General features: G+C 37.5%; 1 protein-coding gene across 1 annotated transcript in view; it reads left to right on the top strand.

Moving 5' to 3' along the window:
• The first annotated feature begins 6,006 nt into the window (after positions 1-6,006).
• Positions 6,007-17,856, top strand: part of atf6 (activating transcription factor 6) — a 43,558-nt gene continuing 31,708 nt past the window's right edge. Inside the window, exons 1-7 of the mRNA XM_084723036.1 lie at positions 6,007-6,226; positions 7,593-7,669; positions 8,261-8,339; positions 9,119-9,216; positions 10,209-10,323; positions 10,667-10,870; positions 13,846-14,015. Coding sequence (XP_084579162.1) covers positions 6,127-6,226; positions 7,593-7,669; positions 8,261-8,339; positions 9,119-9,216; positions 10,209-10,323; positions 10,667-10,870; positions 13,846-14,015 — 843 coding nt within the window. The 5' untranslated portion in view covers positions 6,007-6,126. The remainder of the gene's footprint in view (positions 6,227-7,592; positions 7,670-8,260; positions 8,340-9,118; positions 9,217-10,208; positions 10,324-10,666; positions 10,871-13,845; positions 14,016-17,856) is intronic.

The raw sequence follows: 17,856 nt of genomic DNA, 5'->3' as shown, positions 1-17,856 counted from the left end.
ATTGTAAAGCACCCTGAGGCAAATTGTGGTTTTGGGTTATATAAACTGAATTTGACTTGATTTTGACAGCATCTTGGTTTGAGGTCTTTTTATTTATGTACGATAGCTCACTGAGATTAAAATGTTCTCTCTGAAGATGCCAAGAATCAAAATTACAGACACTCAAAACACAATAAATTTTCTCAGACATTAAACTGAAACTACAGAATCAGTGACACGTGACAGTTTTATAACAGTTTATCCATCAATGAGTTTAGAGTAATCCGCAATGATGTGATTGCTACTCATTAGTATTGTTGAAAATATAATTTTAAAGTTACTGCAGACAGATGGTGTTTCCAAACTTAACTCTTTTTTTGCAGCAGCCACACTAGTACAAGCATTATATGATATGACCTCATAAGAATTGCAACAGAAACTCTCCACTGTTCTAGTCCATTAATTATGTCATTTATAACTTTTGTTAAGAAATCAGATTGGGGAAGTACTGAAAAATACTGAAATCAGTGATGCCACAATATCCCATAAATCGGATTTATGTCTTCTGTCTTGTCTTCTGTCTTCCTGTCTGATGTCCACACAAAGGGTTCAGTTTTGTCCACAAACAGAAACAGTTTTTTAACAGGGAACATGGAGATGGATGCAGTACAGTGAATCTGCAACAAGAAATTCTTAACCCTTAGATGCATAAGTGGGTCAAAATGACCTAGAGGATATATTTCCTTGCAATATCTCTGAAATGAAAGCAAGTTTTACTAAAAATCTAACATGATCATGTTCAGAATTTGCTACATTTATATTGATTGATGCCAATTTGACACACAAATGTTTTGAACTGAAATTGATATTTAAAGTTTGGTTTGAATTTATGTTGAATATATGTATCACTGTTTTTCACTCATTCATATATTTATTTTTGTTTATTTCACTGTAAAGTAACCACATTCATAATGCTCAGCAGGTTACCCAACTTGAATGAGCGATGCAAGTTCCATGTTTTTGTCATGTCACTTTCATGTGCACTGTTACTTCCAAAGCAAAGGAAAAAGGAAACAACCATAAAAACTTGGTCACAAAAAAAAAACATTCTGTTGTCATTTGTGTGAGGGTCAGCCTTTTGCTTGGATCATATTTAGGCATTTTCAAAACGCTCCCTTCATATGATTCCTTGAGACTTTTTTCTCTCATTCAGAACATGTGTGTGGAGAGAGGTTGACCCACTAGACCAGGGGTCTGCAACATTTATGATCAAAAGAGCCATTTTTGGCCAAAAAAGGGGGGGAAATCTGTCTCGGGCCGCAACTATTAAATGCTATCTTTTCCCTGAAGACTTTTTTTGGCAACCATAGCTTATAGAGACTCAAGAAGACGAGCCACCATCACAATTTAGAGGAAAAAGACACTGAGCCATAGACACAGTCTTTGATATTTTAGTTGATGAAATATTAGCACTTTTTTGGTGTACAACTTACTGCAATAGATTTTTGTGTTTTGTGCCTGACAAACTTTCTTGTTTTTCGAAATTGTTTTTCAAAATTTGGTCAGAGTTAACTGTGAACCTGATTTGTTGATATTTTGTTACCTTAAAATTAAATGGTTTATAATTTTAACATTTTGGAGTTTCTAAAATTCAAATATTTAAATTTGTCTAAAGAAGTAAATTATCTCAACAAAAGATCAGTAGTTGGTAAAACTTTTTCAAAACTGAAGAATTTGATTTGGGCTCAAAACTGATGCACTATGTATGTTGCACGTTGGCCTGAAATTTTTAGTTGTCTCAACTTTTTCATTGACCTACAACAATGAAACATGAAAAATATTTTAAAAAATACATTATTCATTTCCATATCAATTTTTGGCAAAGTCACAGGGAGCCACTGGAGAGGAGCTGAAGAGCCGCATATGGCTCTGGAGCCTCAGGTTGCAGACTCCTGCACTAGACGCACAAAATTTGTGGGCAAAATTTGTGCATGATTATTGGATTCCACTGGAAAGAAGTGTGCTGTTTTATCTCGTATCTCATAGTGTGCAGGTAGTTTTTATCTTTTTCAGTCATCATAACTACAGATAACAAGAGGCAAATATCATAACTTGGGTTCAGATTGGGTGATCTGGCTTTGTTTTACATGATCTGATGGCTGATCACTAAACAAACACTCTGCGAGTATGTAGAGCGCAGAAATATATTGAAACATGATATGAAACCAGATGTTGCCTGGGATTTTCTTTATTTTAACATGATAATCTTTAATCAGTGAAATGGTACGATTCTTTGAATACGTTTAAAATAGGCACGTCTTCCTGTTTGTCATCTTTTTCACTTTTATGTAGGATAGCTCCCAAATGTTTTCAAATAAATTTCACTTTATCATTATCAATCATAAAAGTACTGCAATAATACAGTGTGTCACTGTCATGCTACAATTATTTTAAGTCTGCTTTATTACCCTATGATTTTTATTCCAGGGTGAGAGACATGATAAAGGGATCTGGATAATGAAATATCCTGATATTTTGAAAATAGTTCAACAAACCATCAAAATGGACGTCATATTCAGACAAAAGATGGGACATGCAGCTTCAGCGGCTCCAACAATGCGACCAAAACCTCCCCACTCCATTTTATGCAAATGTTGCATTAAACCATTCTGCCAACATTATCAGGTTAACCTCATAATCTGCTGTCCGTGTCTGGGTCTGAGGGGCTTTACACACAATCAATATGATGAGCCCTGAACTGTCCACAGACTAAAGACACCGTCCATGCCATTACCACACCACTCCAATCAGAAACGGCTGCATTATCATTACCATCCGGACATGTGATGATCTGTGTTTGACACTTTGACTTTGAGGTATAAGGCAACCTTTGATTTCAACAAGGCTCATAGTCACACCGACATGTTAGCAATAAGGAGCATATACACAATATACTGGGTTTACGAGTAAGCAATAAGATGGCTTACATTAGTTGATTAGGTTTTATGTTTTAAGTGAAGCACAGACTGCAGGCAGATGGTTGACCTCTGTTTTAGACCTTACCTTGCTGTAATAAGTTAAGATAGACTGGGGGTCTGTTCTTTCAAAACGGAGCTGAACCAATGCAGCAGGGAATCAACCAGACCACCTCAGGTTAATCTCACAACGACCTGAAATGCCCACAAGGGATTACTGATTTTTAGCACACTATGTCACTTGAATGTGCCATTTGAAAATGACAAACAAAGTCTGAGGACATGCCCCGTAACTGAAGGTTGTTTTCTTTTGTGGTGCTAACATACATGTCGTTCTGATCTGATGTGACCGGATTACAGTTTGATTGGATAAGAAGCCACTTTTTGGACTGCATTCAACATGAAGCTTTTGTCCAAATGTGCACTGTGTATACACAGCATGCAGGACATACGGCAGCAGTTCATACAGTTTGTACTATGAGCGAGATGCTCATATAAAAAGATGAAATTATATGTGCAATAACGTTCACATGCACTGATTCAAATGATTCATACACTGATACTGTCAGGGACATGTATGTATATTTTTGAAGATTTATGCAACATGACAAACAGGTTCTCTTTACAAGCTTTTTCTACAGATTTTGATGACTGGTACATGAAATTATCTGAAATTAAAGGACCAGTGTGAAAGATTTAGTGGCATCTAGTGGTTAGACTGTATCCAACTGAATACCGCTCACCTCATCCTCACCTTCTGAGTGTGTAGGGGAACGTATGTTGGCTGCAAAATTAGCAAAAAATGCAAAAGGTCCTATATAGAGCCAGTGTTTGTCTGTTCTGGGCTGCTGTAGAAACATCAATATTACACAATTGACCTTTCAATTATATTTTAGTGATTCAGTGAGATAATGCAGCAGAGGCCAAACTATTCTGAGTTAGAAAAACCTGGATCCTAAAATTCCCATAATACAACACCACAGTTTTTTTTTCAAAGGACCCTCCTTACCTGATAAAGATCCATATCTTTCAAACTACACACCTGTTTTATATATATAAAAAAGACTTCCAGACTTCCTCCTCAAATGGTCTCTTTACAGGTTTAAGTGGGTTCAGAACCAGATGCTTGCACTCTCTGTTGTGACACTAAAGTCACACACAATTCACACCAGAATTTAAACGTCAGCAGCACACATCCAACTCCGACCACTGTTCTGTCTGTCACTGAACCATCTGCCCTGTCAGCTCCTGGACACCTGTGGTTGAACTATCTTCACCAAGCTGAAACATCCAAAATATTCCTAAACCAATCAGTCTATTCAATGCAAAGTATTTAGCTTTTTTTTTTTTTTTTTTTTTTTTTTTTTTTTTAAAAAAAGAAAGCTACATTATGAATATGTACAAATTTACTTATTAATTTGTCTTTGAACAAGGCTTTTTATATCCATAGAGAGACTGACTCATCAAACTGAACTATCATTGTTTGTTTCATAAATTCGCATACAGTATGTACCCTCATTTATGTGACTTATTTTATGTGACAACTCTCACATGACTGCCATGTGGCCTTAATGCCTTGTGACATCAGGGTGCGAATGACCCAGAGGGGTTTAAATGTCTGGACCCTCAAACCAGCCAGAAGAACAGATGAAGGCCTTTGGGTGGGTGTTGAAATCTCTACACCTACTGTTCAGCTGAGAGACTTATTTTAAAGAATACAGGGGACTGTAAGATAACCTCTTGACCCTCCCTGCCCCGTTTGAAACCTTGGTCAAATTTCTCCTTTCCTGTTTCCTGTACTTTCCCATACTTCCGGATATGTGTTAGGTTCATCTATGTTGAAAAGAAAAACAAATTTTGAAGATGGAAAAATGATTGCACTCTTTGCTTCACTTTGCACTATAGGCTACTTGTATCTACAATTTACAGGAACCATTTGACTTTGGCTTTGTTGTCCTTGTTTTTAGCAGTGGTTGGACTCAGATCATTTACATAAGTAAAAGTAGAAACACCATAGTCTAAAAATAGTCCAAAATGACTCCATTATGAAAAGTAAACTAAAAGCAACAAACAAAATGTACTTCTGTTAATTTTAATGCTGTAGTCATCTTTGTGTCACATCAATGTGAAACCAGTTTTAGGTACTTTGTATACTACTGGGTAGATATAGGACTACATCATATCATATGTTTTTGTGAAATTAAATAAAAGGTTAAATTAAATATAGAGGAGAACGATATTTTCCTCTGAAATGAAACAGAGCAGAAGTATGAAGTGTCATATGATGGAAAAACTCAAAGTACAAATACATAAAAACTATACTTAGACTACTTGAGCAAATATACTTGATTACAGTACATCATAGAAACTTAAAACAAGAATCATATATGTGTACATATACACTAAAGCTGATTCTGATTCTAAGAAGGTATTAGACTGGCAATATTTCTAAAATGTGAGATTATGTCATTTACATTAGTCATATTAAGTCACACATTCATCATAATTTATCTGCTTTTTCTGGTTCTGTCATGAACTGTGTGTCATTAAAATCTTTTCCACAGAGAAGTCCACGTTACGGTGCACTCAGAGTCTGCAGTACTGTTCTGCCACCTTGTGGCCTGGTCAGGCAACAAAAGCTTATACTTTTTTTTTTTTTTTTTTAACTTTATTGAAAGTGTACAAAACAAATATGACATAATTTATATTTTTTTTACATATAGTATACAAATAGTACAAAGAAATTGCCCAGGGAACAGCATCTTCGCATTCAGTTACAAAACGTCTCATAATATAATACAGAAAAAGTGCTTTAAGTTGTAAGTCTTAAAAGGAAAGTCATAAGAAAATATAAAAATGAAATTTTCAGCACAGCATAACAAAAAGTAAAGGGGAAAAAACCAATAAATTAAAAAAAACTATTCAAGAAGGGGACATCAGTTTTATTTCTGTTGTTATCTAAAACCGAGCTTTCACTATTTACACCTGCACTCACGCGTTTCTTAATTCCCTCATTAGTCCCTCGGCGGCACCCGTAGACTTACCATAAAGTCAGACGTGTATTTCACCAAACGGGAAGTTTCCGCCTACCAAACATCTGGAGCGTGAACATATGAACCGTCGCTGGACCGCTTGTTTGTCTGAGACAGTTTACTAATGAATTTAAAGGAAGATGTCATCCGACTTATCGTTACACATGGAAACCCATCGACATTATCCAGTGATGGACAGTGAGACAGGCGGCATCTCCATCGACCAGGGAGGAGAGTGGGGTAAGAGACACTTTCTAGAAAGTCTCACAGGGAAACAGGGAAAGCTAACAGCTAGCTAACGTTACTCGCAGATGAAACAAGATAAAGCTACCCCTAAAGTACAGTTTATGACAGAATTCGCCGATTCACATACTCCTACATACGTCTGAGGTCAATGTGGTACTTTTGGTTTCATACTTTTAAAGCTAATGTAGTTAGCATTAGTTAGCTACAGCTAAGCTGACCAGTTTAAATGATGTGATGACGCAAACTGCTGTCCCCGAACGCAACGTAGCGTTAAATAATAAGCAGCAGGATGTCTGGAAACATTACACACAGTGCAGCTGTCTAATACTTTAATGCTCTCGACGCATAAGTCACACTTGATGCATGAGCTGTGCTGTCAAGATGGTTTGCTGCACTTGTTTTGGAAGAAGCTCATTTGTATTTTTCTAGCCTCAGTTGCTCATATTAAATTACATATTCTAGAAAAAAGTAAGGTTTAATCTGAGTTTTACCTTGGGGCAAATTTGTAAGAAAACAATGGTCAGTACACAGTATTAAAACACGTATTATGTGAAAAAAATGTATTGCTATAGCCTGCACTTGATGAATTACTTAATAAATAATATTAATGTAACAATGGACCACGAGGAATAAGCAGATTTATTACTAATGAATATAATTGTTAAGTGCATCCCTAATTTTCTTCATGAGTAACCCTCATCTCATCCCAGACTCCAAAGTAACATCCTCTGCCCCTGTTATCCATCCAACAGTCCAAAACCCAAATACTCTTCATTTATTATCACAAACAAGCAAATCAATATCAAATATCATTTTTAAGTTTTTTGCTGTTGTTTTTTTCAGTTAAAATTAAATGCAAAATCACAATTCCCAGTAAAATTGTGGCTGAAATCGCAGTATCTGTCAAAATAATCGTAATGCTTTGCATATGGTCCAGATCTAATTTTCAGTCCCTATTTTATGCTGTATTGAATCTGTGTTTGTTGTTTTGGTTGTTGTATTTTCAATTAGTGTTAATGTGCACTGTCTGTACTTGGACAAATGTGTTGTGTGTATGTTGTAATATGTCAGGAAGTAAACTAAAAATTCTCCAAGTACACTTCACTTTCATACTGTAACTGGCTGGCTGCAGTTGCAAAACTTGCCTAGTTATAATAGATATGTTTACAATAGCTTTTCTCATTTGCAGTTCATATCTGAAATATATTTCTATCAAAAGCATATGACTGCTTTCACTTGCACCTGCGAGATGGAATAATATGAAATGCAAATGTTTCCATAGTTTTTGTAGTTGTTTCATGCAAAGGCCAGTGGAAAGTAGTTTGACATGATGTTGTGCTGTATGCTTGTTGTTACACAGACATTAGCCTGTTTGATGAGCTGGATGACCTGGGAGATGCAGATGAGCTACTTGAGGCATTGGAGAATGCTGGCTATGTGAGTCACTCATCCTTTGCATATGCAAATATGAATTGTTTACTGAAACTTGGAGAAATGTAAAAAGTAGAGTCCCGACAAGCAGGAAACTGGCTGTGGAGGTGCATAATTCCTAACATGGTAGCACAGTATATTATGCAAGGACATGTGATACAGGAACAACAGCACCCCACATACATTGTGTAGGTGTCAGCTGCACTAAGGGCAATAAAAGGTATTGTTGCAAGATTTTTATTGACTGCTTGAACACTTGGAGTTCTTAGCCTACTGTATATAACATAACAACCTAGCAGATGCATAGCTGAAAAAAGTAATTATATGCACATTGCTTAGACCAGAGTTATTCCATTTAAATAGCTGGTAGAACTATATCAGTAATTTGCTATTAAATAATTCTTACAATATAATGTCAATAGATTTATTACTACATGAAATAAACTAGTGACAGGCATCCCTTTTCTTTGACTTTAATGATATCATTATGACCAAGGCCGCTTGACTTTGTTGAAAAGATGCAAGCAGTCCCTGTACTTTCTCTCGCAAATCCTCCAAACCTGAGCATTATTTAAAAGTGTGTGTTTGGTTTGTCAGGCCAGTGCAGGTCCAGACCTGGACTTTGATATCGACATACCACCATGGAATGCAGTGGACACAAGCAGCACCTGCACAGGTACAGTAACACATGTTAACATCTGTGTGGACATGGCTGTAACATTTCAGTATGAGATGAGGGGAATCAGAGCTGAGCTTAAAGACAAACTGATGTCTGCCTGTCTGCCTATCTGATGACCCACGGTTGATTACATAAGATTACAGTTATTTTCATAAGTTACCTGCCTATCTTAATGTTTATTATGTGGACCATATTTCTTGAAAAAATGTGGGAAATTATGATCAAGTATAACACTGATTGCTTATATTTGTTCATTTAATGTTTAGATTGCTGCTTCGTGGTTGATTTGCAAAGCAGATATAGCTTATCAATTGAAGGGTTTGTGAAAGGGATGGTGGGGTTGTATGAAGTACATATTGATGGCCAGTGTATTAACTGCAGTGCATTTCACTGCTTTACTTTGCTGTCAGACAGCAATTTTGATGGGAAACTGCCATTGTAGAAGCCAAATATCACTCTCTAAATCAACCAAATTCCATAGGTGAAATCGTTATTTTTACTTTGCAGAATACAGGATTTTTTTTATGTCCCACTGCATTGATTCAGTTTGTTGGTGTTATTGTGTGACTTTGGTGAATCCAAACAAACTAAACCGATTATCAAGTACTTCACACAACTCTACATCAAATAATTTAAACTAACCCTTTAATTAAGTGTGTATTTACAGGACACAGTAGTATATGATAAATGAATTAATGATATAGAAATGGTCTTCGTGTTTATTATCTCCCTACATATCTGACACATTTTGTCTGTCTTTGTCCTTGTGTGTCCAGATGGTGAGGTGAGCGTGGACTCCCTGTCACCTGCCCACACTCTGAGCTCTGTCCCCTCTCCTTCCTCTGTGGAAGCTCTGTCCCCATACTCCTTACAAGTAAGTCACTGTTTTCAACTCTTTGTCCTTCTCAGTTTTCGGACGTTGACTTGTATTTCCAATGCAAATGTTACCATTGTTATTGGCTTGTGAGTATTTGCATATGTGCCCCTTTTGGTGCGCAGTTTTCATCCAGATGGTGTCCAAACATTGACAGCTGCTCTTTGCTTTTGGATTGTGACACACACATACACACTTGAGACACTTATTAACAAAAGCCTTAAACACCTTGTCATATTCATAATTTGCTGCCAGTATGAGCTCTGTCCCGCCCCCTCGTTAAATAAAAGGTGCTGACAACTTCAGCCACATTAGCATAATTTAGCAGGCAGATGTTATCACAGTGTGTCAAAACAAGGACAAGGGTTACATCTTTGTCTGGCCACAAGACCGTCTGCACACATTTGTCTGCTAACTGAATTACCCTGACTGAATCCAAGGACACATTTGTCTATTAGAGTCTTTGCAAATTGACAAGGACACTTGATTTATATTTTATCTGATTTAGCTTTCAGGGTTTAAACACAACACAGAATGAACCGCTGCCACAAATCTTTGCTTGCATCACTATATCATGATACAGTAATATCACGATACTCAAGTGTTATCAATATTTTCTGACCCCCCTATTGCTATGCAGGGCATCAGTCATATTTCTTGTGTTTGTTGGTGACTGATGCATCTGAAGCCAATCATCTTAATCCTAAATCGACTTTTGCATGATGTGTTCATTATTAGCCTATTTTGATGATGACAACAACAGCTGTTGTGCAGTAAAGACACAGCTTCATGCTGTGTGTTTTTTTTTAAGTCAGAGCAGCAGAAGGCAAAATAATTAAACTTCGTGTCAGTTTACTGCATTTCAGATGTTACGTTTGTAGTTAATGATCTACAATCATTCTTTTGTTTGCTGCTGATGTCTAGAAAAAAAAATACACATCCAGTTCCAGTATCTAGTAGTAAACACAAGTCTTGTCTTCTTCTCCATCCAGGATGAGGCCCTGTCCCCACAGTCGGAGCTCTCTCCTGTTTCAGACTGCAGTGGTTTCTCTATCATCTCTCAACCAGCTAAGAAAGCTCCAAAGAGGACCAGCCAGACCACACGAGGTGAGGTGGCCCCCATCACCACCACACATCTGCTCATTCAGCTATCTATATTTATAGGCTTTGTCCAAAAAACAAAAAACAAACGGGAAATTCTGCACCACATTCTGGGTTTGCGTAACTCTGGGATGTGACTAACCAAACAGAGAGTGATTGAAGATAGAGAGTGGTTTTTCATTAGAGATTTCTAGATGAAACACTGTAACTGTAAATGTAAATGTTCTCACCTGAGCTTAGAATTTGACTTTCCTTGTGTTTACATAAATCCTGTTTTCTTATCTCACTCCTTCCACCCCCTTCCCCTGATACACATACACATACACACACACACACACACACACACCAGCCAAACAAGCACAGCCAATCAAGAGGCCGATTCAGATCGGCCCAAAGGTCTCCATCCAGCCCAGACCGCTGATTACAGCTGTGCCCTTGGCTCACGCAGCAGCTCCCCTGCAGGCCAAGACAATCATCATCCAGCCTCTGCAGACCACTGTGCTGCCTGTGGTCAAACCAGCTCCGGTCAACATCCAACCAGCGCCCCCTGCAGGTTAGAGCTCACACTGCACCACAATGAGAGACATTGCTTGACACCACACTGTGTTGCATCAGACTGAACAATTAATTGAAATATTATCAGAATTGCAAAATCCAAATCACAGGAGCTGAAATGTGTTGATAAAGGTAAAATGTAAAGGGAGAGTAATTATAAGCACATCATGCAGGTGCAAGGCTATCAGAAAATGGCATCAAATATTTTAACAACAGTAACAATTTAGTAAATTACTTACAAAAAGTACACAGAGAAAAACAGTTTTACAAAAGCCATACTTAAAAATAGCAAACATATATTAAAACATATTAAAGTCATCATCCCATGCTTGAAAATATTGTATTACTATTGTTATTATAATTGTAAAAAAAGACAAAAAAAAGGGAGAATCTTAGTCATGTTAAGTTTTTTTTGCATATCAGTCAGCAGTCCTTCAAACTTGTGCACTGTATGTATAAGCGAGCAGTGTGCTGTTCTTTACTTAGAGTATTTTGTGAATCATTTTAATTTAGAGATGCCACGATATTAGTGAAGTTTGTTCCCTGATTAATTTGGTTGTTGTTCATTCTAACATGTTGCGTCTTGGCCAGCAGATGGTGCTTTAACCTAGTTTTTGCTCTTCTGTGATCTTCTCTGTGCCATGCTGTTCTGCTTTATGGTGAAACAATCATAAGTAAATCAGACATTTACATGTGGGATGTTTCATTTTTCTATCCAAAATGTCTAAATTTGGACTTCATTTGAGAAAAAAAACAACATTGGGATTCAGCCATTGTGAAATCAAGAAAGTTTGTTTTATAACCCACTAAAGACTATTTATGGACTGCTGGCTGTGGGGCTTTTGTGTATTTCGTGCATTAAAGTCATTATTATTGTGTTGTGTGGTGGTTAGGCCTGCCTGGTTTACCGATCTGGTCATCTCTGTGTGTTGCATCAGCAGCACCTAGGCCAATGTAAATACTTATGTCACTGCCTGGGACCCGAGTGGGTGGAGTATCTGACCTCTCTCGACTTGAATGTGAACCTGGCTCTCTTGTCTGTCTTGTAATAGCCAAGATGGCAGATGGCTCAGGCCAAGGCATCCAAGTTTAGGACCCCAGATGGAAGTCAAGTCTGCTCAGCGTTACGAGTCTTTTTGGTTTAAGGTCTTACTATATTCAGAGCTGAAGAGAGAGTCCTGTGCATGAGTATGATTGAAGAAAGAAATTAGAGATCGTTATTGATGAGTCAGGCTGACAGCTGCTCCCAAGGCTTTTAATTTCTTTTGACTTTCATCCTCATGAATTCCTCGTACAGATGGTGAGCTTGGGCACAAGACACAGTGTTGGCACCACACACATTCATTAGCAGCACTGGCTAACACTTCTACGCGATTAGCACTGACAGCTTGTTTAGTGTTGGAGGTGAAGGTTGCTGGGTCAGGATGAGGAATGGTTCCTGGCACAGTCTTACTGCGAAGGCTGGGCTATGCTCTGGGAGGCTCCTGCATGAACAGGACATTTATAAACAATGTTTTGTTTTGTTGAGGTTTCTTTCTTTTTGTCCATTATGAATGTGGGCAGACATGCATGTGTATGTGTGTTCTTGCATATAAAACTCAGACGCCTCCTCTTGGTTTGGAATGTGGAAGTTTAAGAGCACAGGTTGAGATGGTAAACATCTTTTCCACCTGTATTTTAAACACAGAGAGTCCCATTTAAGACAAGGGGTTAATGTAGGTCACCAGAGGGGGGGGTCAAGGAGCTGGACTGTACCATCTGCAGCAGGGTCTCTCTCAACTGCAGACCGATGTGGCTCCCTGCTTGTGTAGGACAATGGCTTGAATATTTTTGTTATAGATGTCAAGAGGTGCCATAACACGATATAACAATGGTTGTATCATGATGTGGTATAAGTGTCGTGTTTTCCTGGTTTTTAAAGACTGCATTACAGTAAAGTGATGTAATTTTCTGAACTTACCAGACTGTTCTTGCTGTTCTATTAATTCTTTCACTGTGTTAATATTTAGTCAAAGCACTGATAATCATCCCTACAATATTGTCACAATATCAATATCAAGGTATTTGGTCAAAAATATTGTGATTTTTAATTTTGTCCATATTGCTCAGCCCTATTTACTATTATATATGATGTTTTGGATCAGTATTACAGTTGCATTAATGGGATGTGTATGTTGCATTTTACTGCGGTATATATATCTCAGAATGCTAAAATTATAGAGATATTATTTAAAAGCCTTGTTGCTCAGCCCTGGTTCTGAATATGTATGGCAAAAAATAGAGGAACATGGAAAAATATTTGTATTTCCAGACCAGACCCTATTCTGCTCTAAATACATGGTGTTTAAAACATAATGGGTTTGGAGCAGACACTGAGTGCAGCATTTTGACATTGTCAAAATTAAGGCAAGAAGTATGGCGTGTGACTGAACATGTACTCCTACGCAGAGCTGCCTCTATGTAATGCGTCACAGCCTGCCAAACACCTCTGCCCCACGCGTCTCATAACTGTACCAAATCCAAACATATCCAAATTAGTTTGAAAGAAAATGTGCTAATATTGTTGAATTACTTACATACAGTAACATAGCTCTGTTTTAGCATTGCTGCTTGAATACAATGCTGTGGATTGAACTTTCAGGTTAATTGATTGGTATGAGCTACAGTATCTAACTACAATCTTCTCAGTCAGAATCTAACATACACGTTAACAGCTGGATTTTAAAAAGATTTATTTAAATTACAAACATCAAACTTCTTGTACTCACATGTCAAATATAGTCTAATAAAAAACTGATATAAAAAGTGTAGGAACCCTGATGACAAAACATAAACACAAGCGTTAGAACAAACTGGCAGACACAAGTCATCACCGTCAGCATTAATCAGTGTTAATCATACAGTAAAAATATGATGATAGTATAGCTGAAACCTGTAATTTGAAAATGTCTATGTGTTGTGTCTCTTTCTCAGGACGTCCCATAGTGCTGTCTCAGCCAAGCCAGGTGCTACAGATCCAGGCACCGCAGGCCGTCGCCGGCAACGTGGTCACCATGCCAACACTCACACAGGACAGGCCTGTCCCTGTTGCAGCTCCTCCAGTGGTCTCTGTCACACTTCGAAGCCCTTCCTCAGACGATGATGTGAGTCCCAGCCACGCTCTTTATCACAAGTCTTCCTGTCTGGTTTATTCTTAAACTTACTCTTTTCTCTGGTTCTTTAACAAATGGGAGGTTGAGAAATCCTGTCCATAAATACACGTGCTTACATGAACTTAAGTACTGTCATGTTCCAAAATCACATCTGATTTCACAAATACAAAGTCACTGGCATCCTTGAAAAACATTTTGTCTGTGCACACATGACTCTAATGAGGCATAAGACACTTTGTCATTGTAGGCATATAATAAGAGTATGTTTGTCCTATTTTCTATTGCTGCTGATCTCTGAGAGATACCTAAGGAATAAAAATAAGAAAGGAAGGATAAAAAACAAGAATGAAATGATTAAAAACAAGACTGAAAGGATCAAAAACAGGAAAGGAAAAAACGAGAACAATTGACAAAAGAAATAAGCATGATAAATATTTTGAGGTCCCATCCTCTTTCTACTGTGTTATATACGTGCCTTACAGGGACTTGGATGAGGCAGGTAAACAGTGACAGTGCAAACAGTGCGCTGTTGCACAACATTAATTAAAACCACTGTGATTCGTCTGCTTTCAATGGAAGATTATCTCCCACTTCTTCTATTGTTTTCTCTAATCTGTCTAATACATCTCTAAATAATCATACTCTTTAATTTGCTGCCTAGCTAAGAATGTGTCCAAGAAATTTATTAGATGAGGCCACTTCATAGGACTGATTCTCTAGTTCCTCCAGGAGTTGTGTTTGTGTGCGTGGACATGCAATGACTCTGCCTGTGTGCACATGCCCATGAGGAAACCACAATGTTGTGGTTGCCATGTTCGCACTTGGACTGGATCCTGTCCAAATAAACTTTCTCATCTTACTGTATTTTTAGTATTTACTTTAATTTCACACCATTAACTTTTATGTCTGAGTGAAACCTGAAAATTAAGTGTTGAAGTAAAAGCTTTATATTTTTTTTATTTATGGTGGTGAGTATTTTTTCCACATTGAAGGAAAAGTTATTACACTGCATGGAACATAAAGTAAAGATGCAAATGGTGATTTTCTTCTTGAAGTGAAGTGAAGTGAAAAAACAACAAGAACAAAAAAACAGGAAAATTTCTTTATGACAGGACAATGAATGACTTTCAGTTTGTAGTGGAAAAATACTTTCTCTTACTAAGTACAAGCAAGAGTAAGACACGTCAGCAAGCTCAGATTAGGTGATGTCATGTTTAAACATGCAAACGGATGTTTTTTTGTGAATTGATTTATTTGGTTCCATATTAAAACTGTAATCAGTAATAACCCGTGAACTTCTGGCTTTCATGAAGCCACAAACAATCCACAGATGATCATTAGTGGACTCTGTTTGTCTCTGTTTGTACCTGTGGGGTTTTACTGGAAAGATGCACGTTATGTAATTGTAGGTCAGACGGTCTAAATGGTGTCATAGAAGGACATTACACTCTCCATGTGGATGTCGGTGATGAGGGTGGATCCTTCCGTGTGTTGGACTCTGGGCTGACGTCAGGACAGCTGCAGTGAACAGAAGACACGCACAAACATGAAAAATGAACACGCAGTATCCTGATCTTCAGTATTTGTCCCTCACAAACTTGTTTCTTTTAAGTATGTATAAAAACAGTACTGGACAGTACAGTGCTTTTTGGAAATTTTCTGAGGTCCTATTAATTGCAGCAGGGACTGCCCCAGAGATTTAAAGAAAATTCAATTATAGTATGTTTAGTTTATGGAACAAGCTTGTGGTCTCTCAATAAAAGCACCCAATCTTTTGTGAGTGCTGGTCTTATTTTGGATGGGAGAGTCTAATATTTTTTTAAAGACCTGGGGCTAGTTTGTTGGTTTATGTTTCTGATTCTCTTCTCTTTGTTGCTTGAATTGTCAGCCTGTGTTGGAAAGTCAGAGAGATGCCGTGCCTCTCGGCAACTTCAGTGTTGTTTCGGGCTTCAGTCCCCAGCAACAACAGTTCCCGATGACTTGCTCTAGTTTGACTTTTAGTAGGTTGGGAAACATGTTCTCACTCCATCTTCTGTTCCGTTTGCTTTCTGGAAGCAAGACCTCCACGTTCAGAGTTTTCTCTTTGCCATCTAGCTCTGACGTGGCAGTGAAGTTGCAGAAATGCATCGTTGTTCATAAGGGTAGCTTTTTTAATTAGGGGGGACCATATGTGTCACATGTGGAATGTCGCCTTACACATCTGCAGTGATTTCTGTGGTGACACTGGGGACGACCGCAGAAAATGGATCCAATTTTCAGCTATTATCTTCTTGTAGTGGCCCTGATGCATTACCCACAAACGTGAAAAACATTAGTCATAACCTAATGTCACAATGTTCTGTTTTTTCCATCTGCTGAATTTATTTTGACATTAATGATGTTTTCTCTCAGGCTTTTTTTAATGATTAACCTCAACTGAAATTTCACAAGTGGCTGTTGTTATAGAATGGTAATCGTCGACCTCTGGCTGTAAAAATAGTCGGCCCTTAAAAAGGGCCTGAGAGGAACTTGTCCAATTATCATGGGCATAATCGAGTCTGGAGAAGCACTTTTTTCTGCCAGACCAGGAGAACAATGTTGAGGAATTCCAGACCCCAGAGGCCAGAACAAACACAGCCCTTGGCCATTTATAAAGCTAACCAAGTCAATAAAGTTTACAATAGGTGATTAAAGGGGAGAGACTGTACACATTAATTGTGAGGGGGGAAATAAAACAGTTTTTTTGTAGTTGATTTCTCCATTAATTTCTCAAGAGAGAGTGGTGGAAGATAAAGATGTTTTAGGAACGGTACCTACTTAGATACTTTGTACTTTTTTCCTTTTAGCTACTTAGTAATTTTAAGTGAGACCATGAAAGTTTTGCCAAATGATGGATATTGGAGCCACAAGCGGCACTTACAATGGTGATAATGATAAATGGTACATGGTGTTAATTTTGACAAGAATTTTAAATGTAGCTTTAATTGGTCACTTACTGAAAATTGCAGTTAGTTTTAGTTTTTTAGTTTTTTAATCCAAATTTAGTCTGTTTTAGTTTTAGTAACTGAACAGAGCCAACTGTTTTATCTTGTCTTTAAAGGTCAGGGTTAATGAACAGAGATTTTGTTATAATTTTTGCTGTCTTTTTTTCCATTTACTTTATTGTCACAATCACTGGTGTAACGGTAGACTCAATAACATCTCTGTTTAAGGTTTGCTAACATTAGCTAATATTAGCAACCGCAAGTCATACCAGACAAAGTAAGGCTTTAGCAGCAAAAACCCTGAATATATTCGAGTGAGTAAGGGTGCGTTTTAATGCGTATCAATTCAGCTCTTCATTTTAAGAAAGCAAGGGTGTTAGGTCATCTTTCAGAAGTTACATCTCATCTTGCTTTAAAACTACAATATGTAACATTTCTGAATTTAAATGTATTAAAACTCCAGACGTTGCATATTTTTTTTGAGTTTTGCATTTACATTATCTCAAATGTGTCTGCAATCTTCAAATGCAGAGAAATCCAATATATAATTCAAGGTGATGATGTGTTTCCTGCTAGCCATTGCCAGCTAGTTATTATAACTTTGGTAAAAAACGTTTAATGCCTATTGAGAGTGAGGAAGAACATAATATAAATTAAACTAATAAAAATTTAATATTAACTTGTCCATAAACATGATTTCTACCTGAGTCATGTCAGATAGATATTTACCTGCAGTGATGGTTGTTTAACAGTGAAGACAACAGTGCCCATGAGTCCACGCTACTTCACAACATTTCCAAACTACGTCTTTTGTTATCGTTTTAATGTGAGAGACCCCTAGCAGCAGAATTTACATTTTGTATGTTTAA

The sequence above is a fragment of the Lutjanus erythropterus genome, chromosome 7 (genome assembly GCF_056507025.1).
Source record: "Lutjanus erythropterus isolate fLutEry1 chromosome 7, fLutEry1.hap2, whole genome shotgun sequence".
NCBI classification, from domain to species: domain Eukaryota; kingdom Metazoa; phylum Chordata; class Actinopteri; order Lutjaniformes; family Lutjanidae; genus Lutjanus; species Lutjanus erythropterus.
Note: the sequence above shows the minus strand (reverse complement) of the source record. Positions and strands in the feature narration are given on the sequence as shown.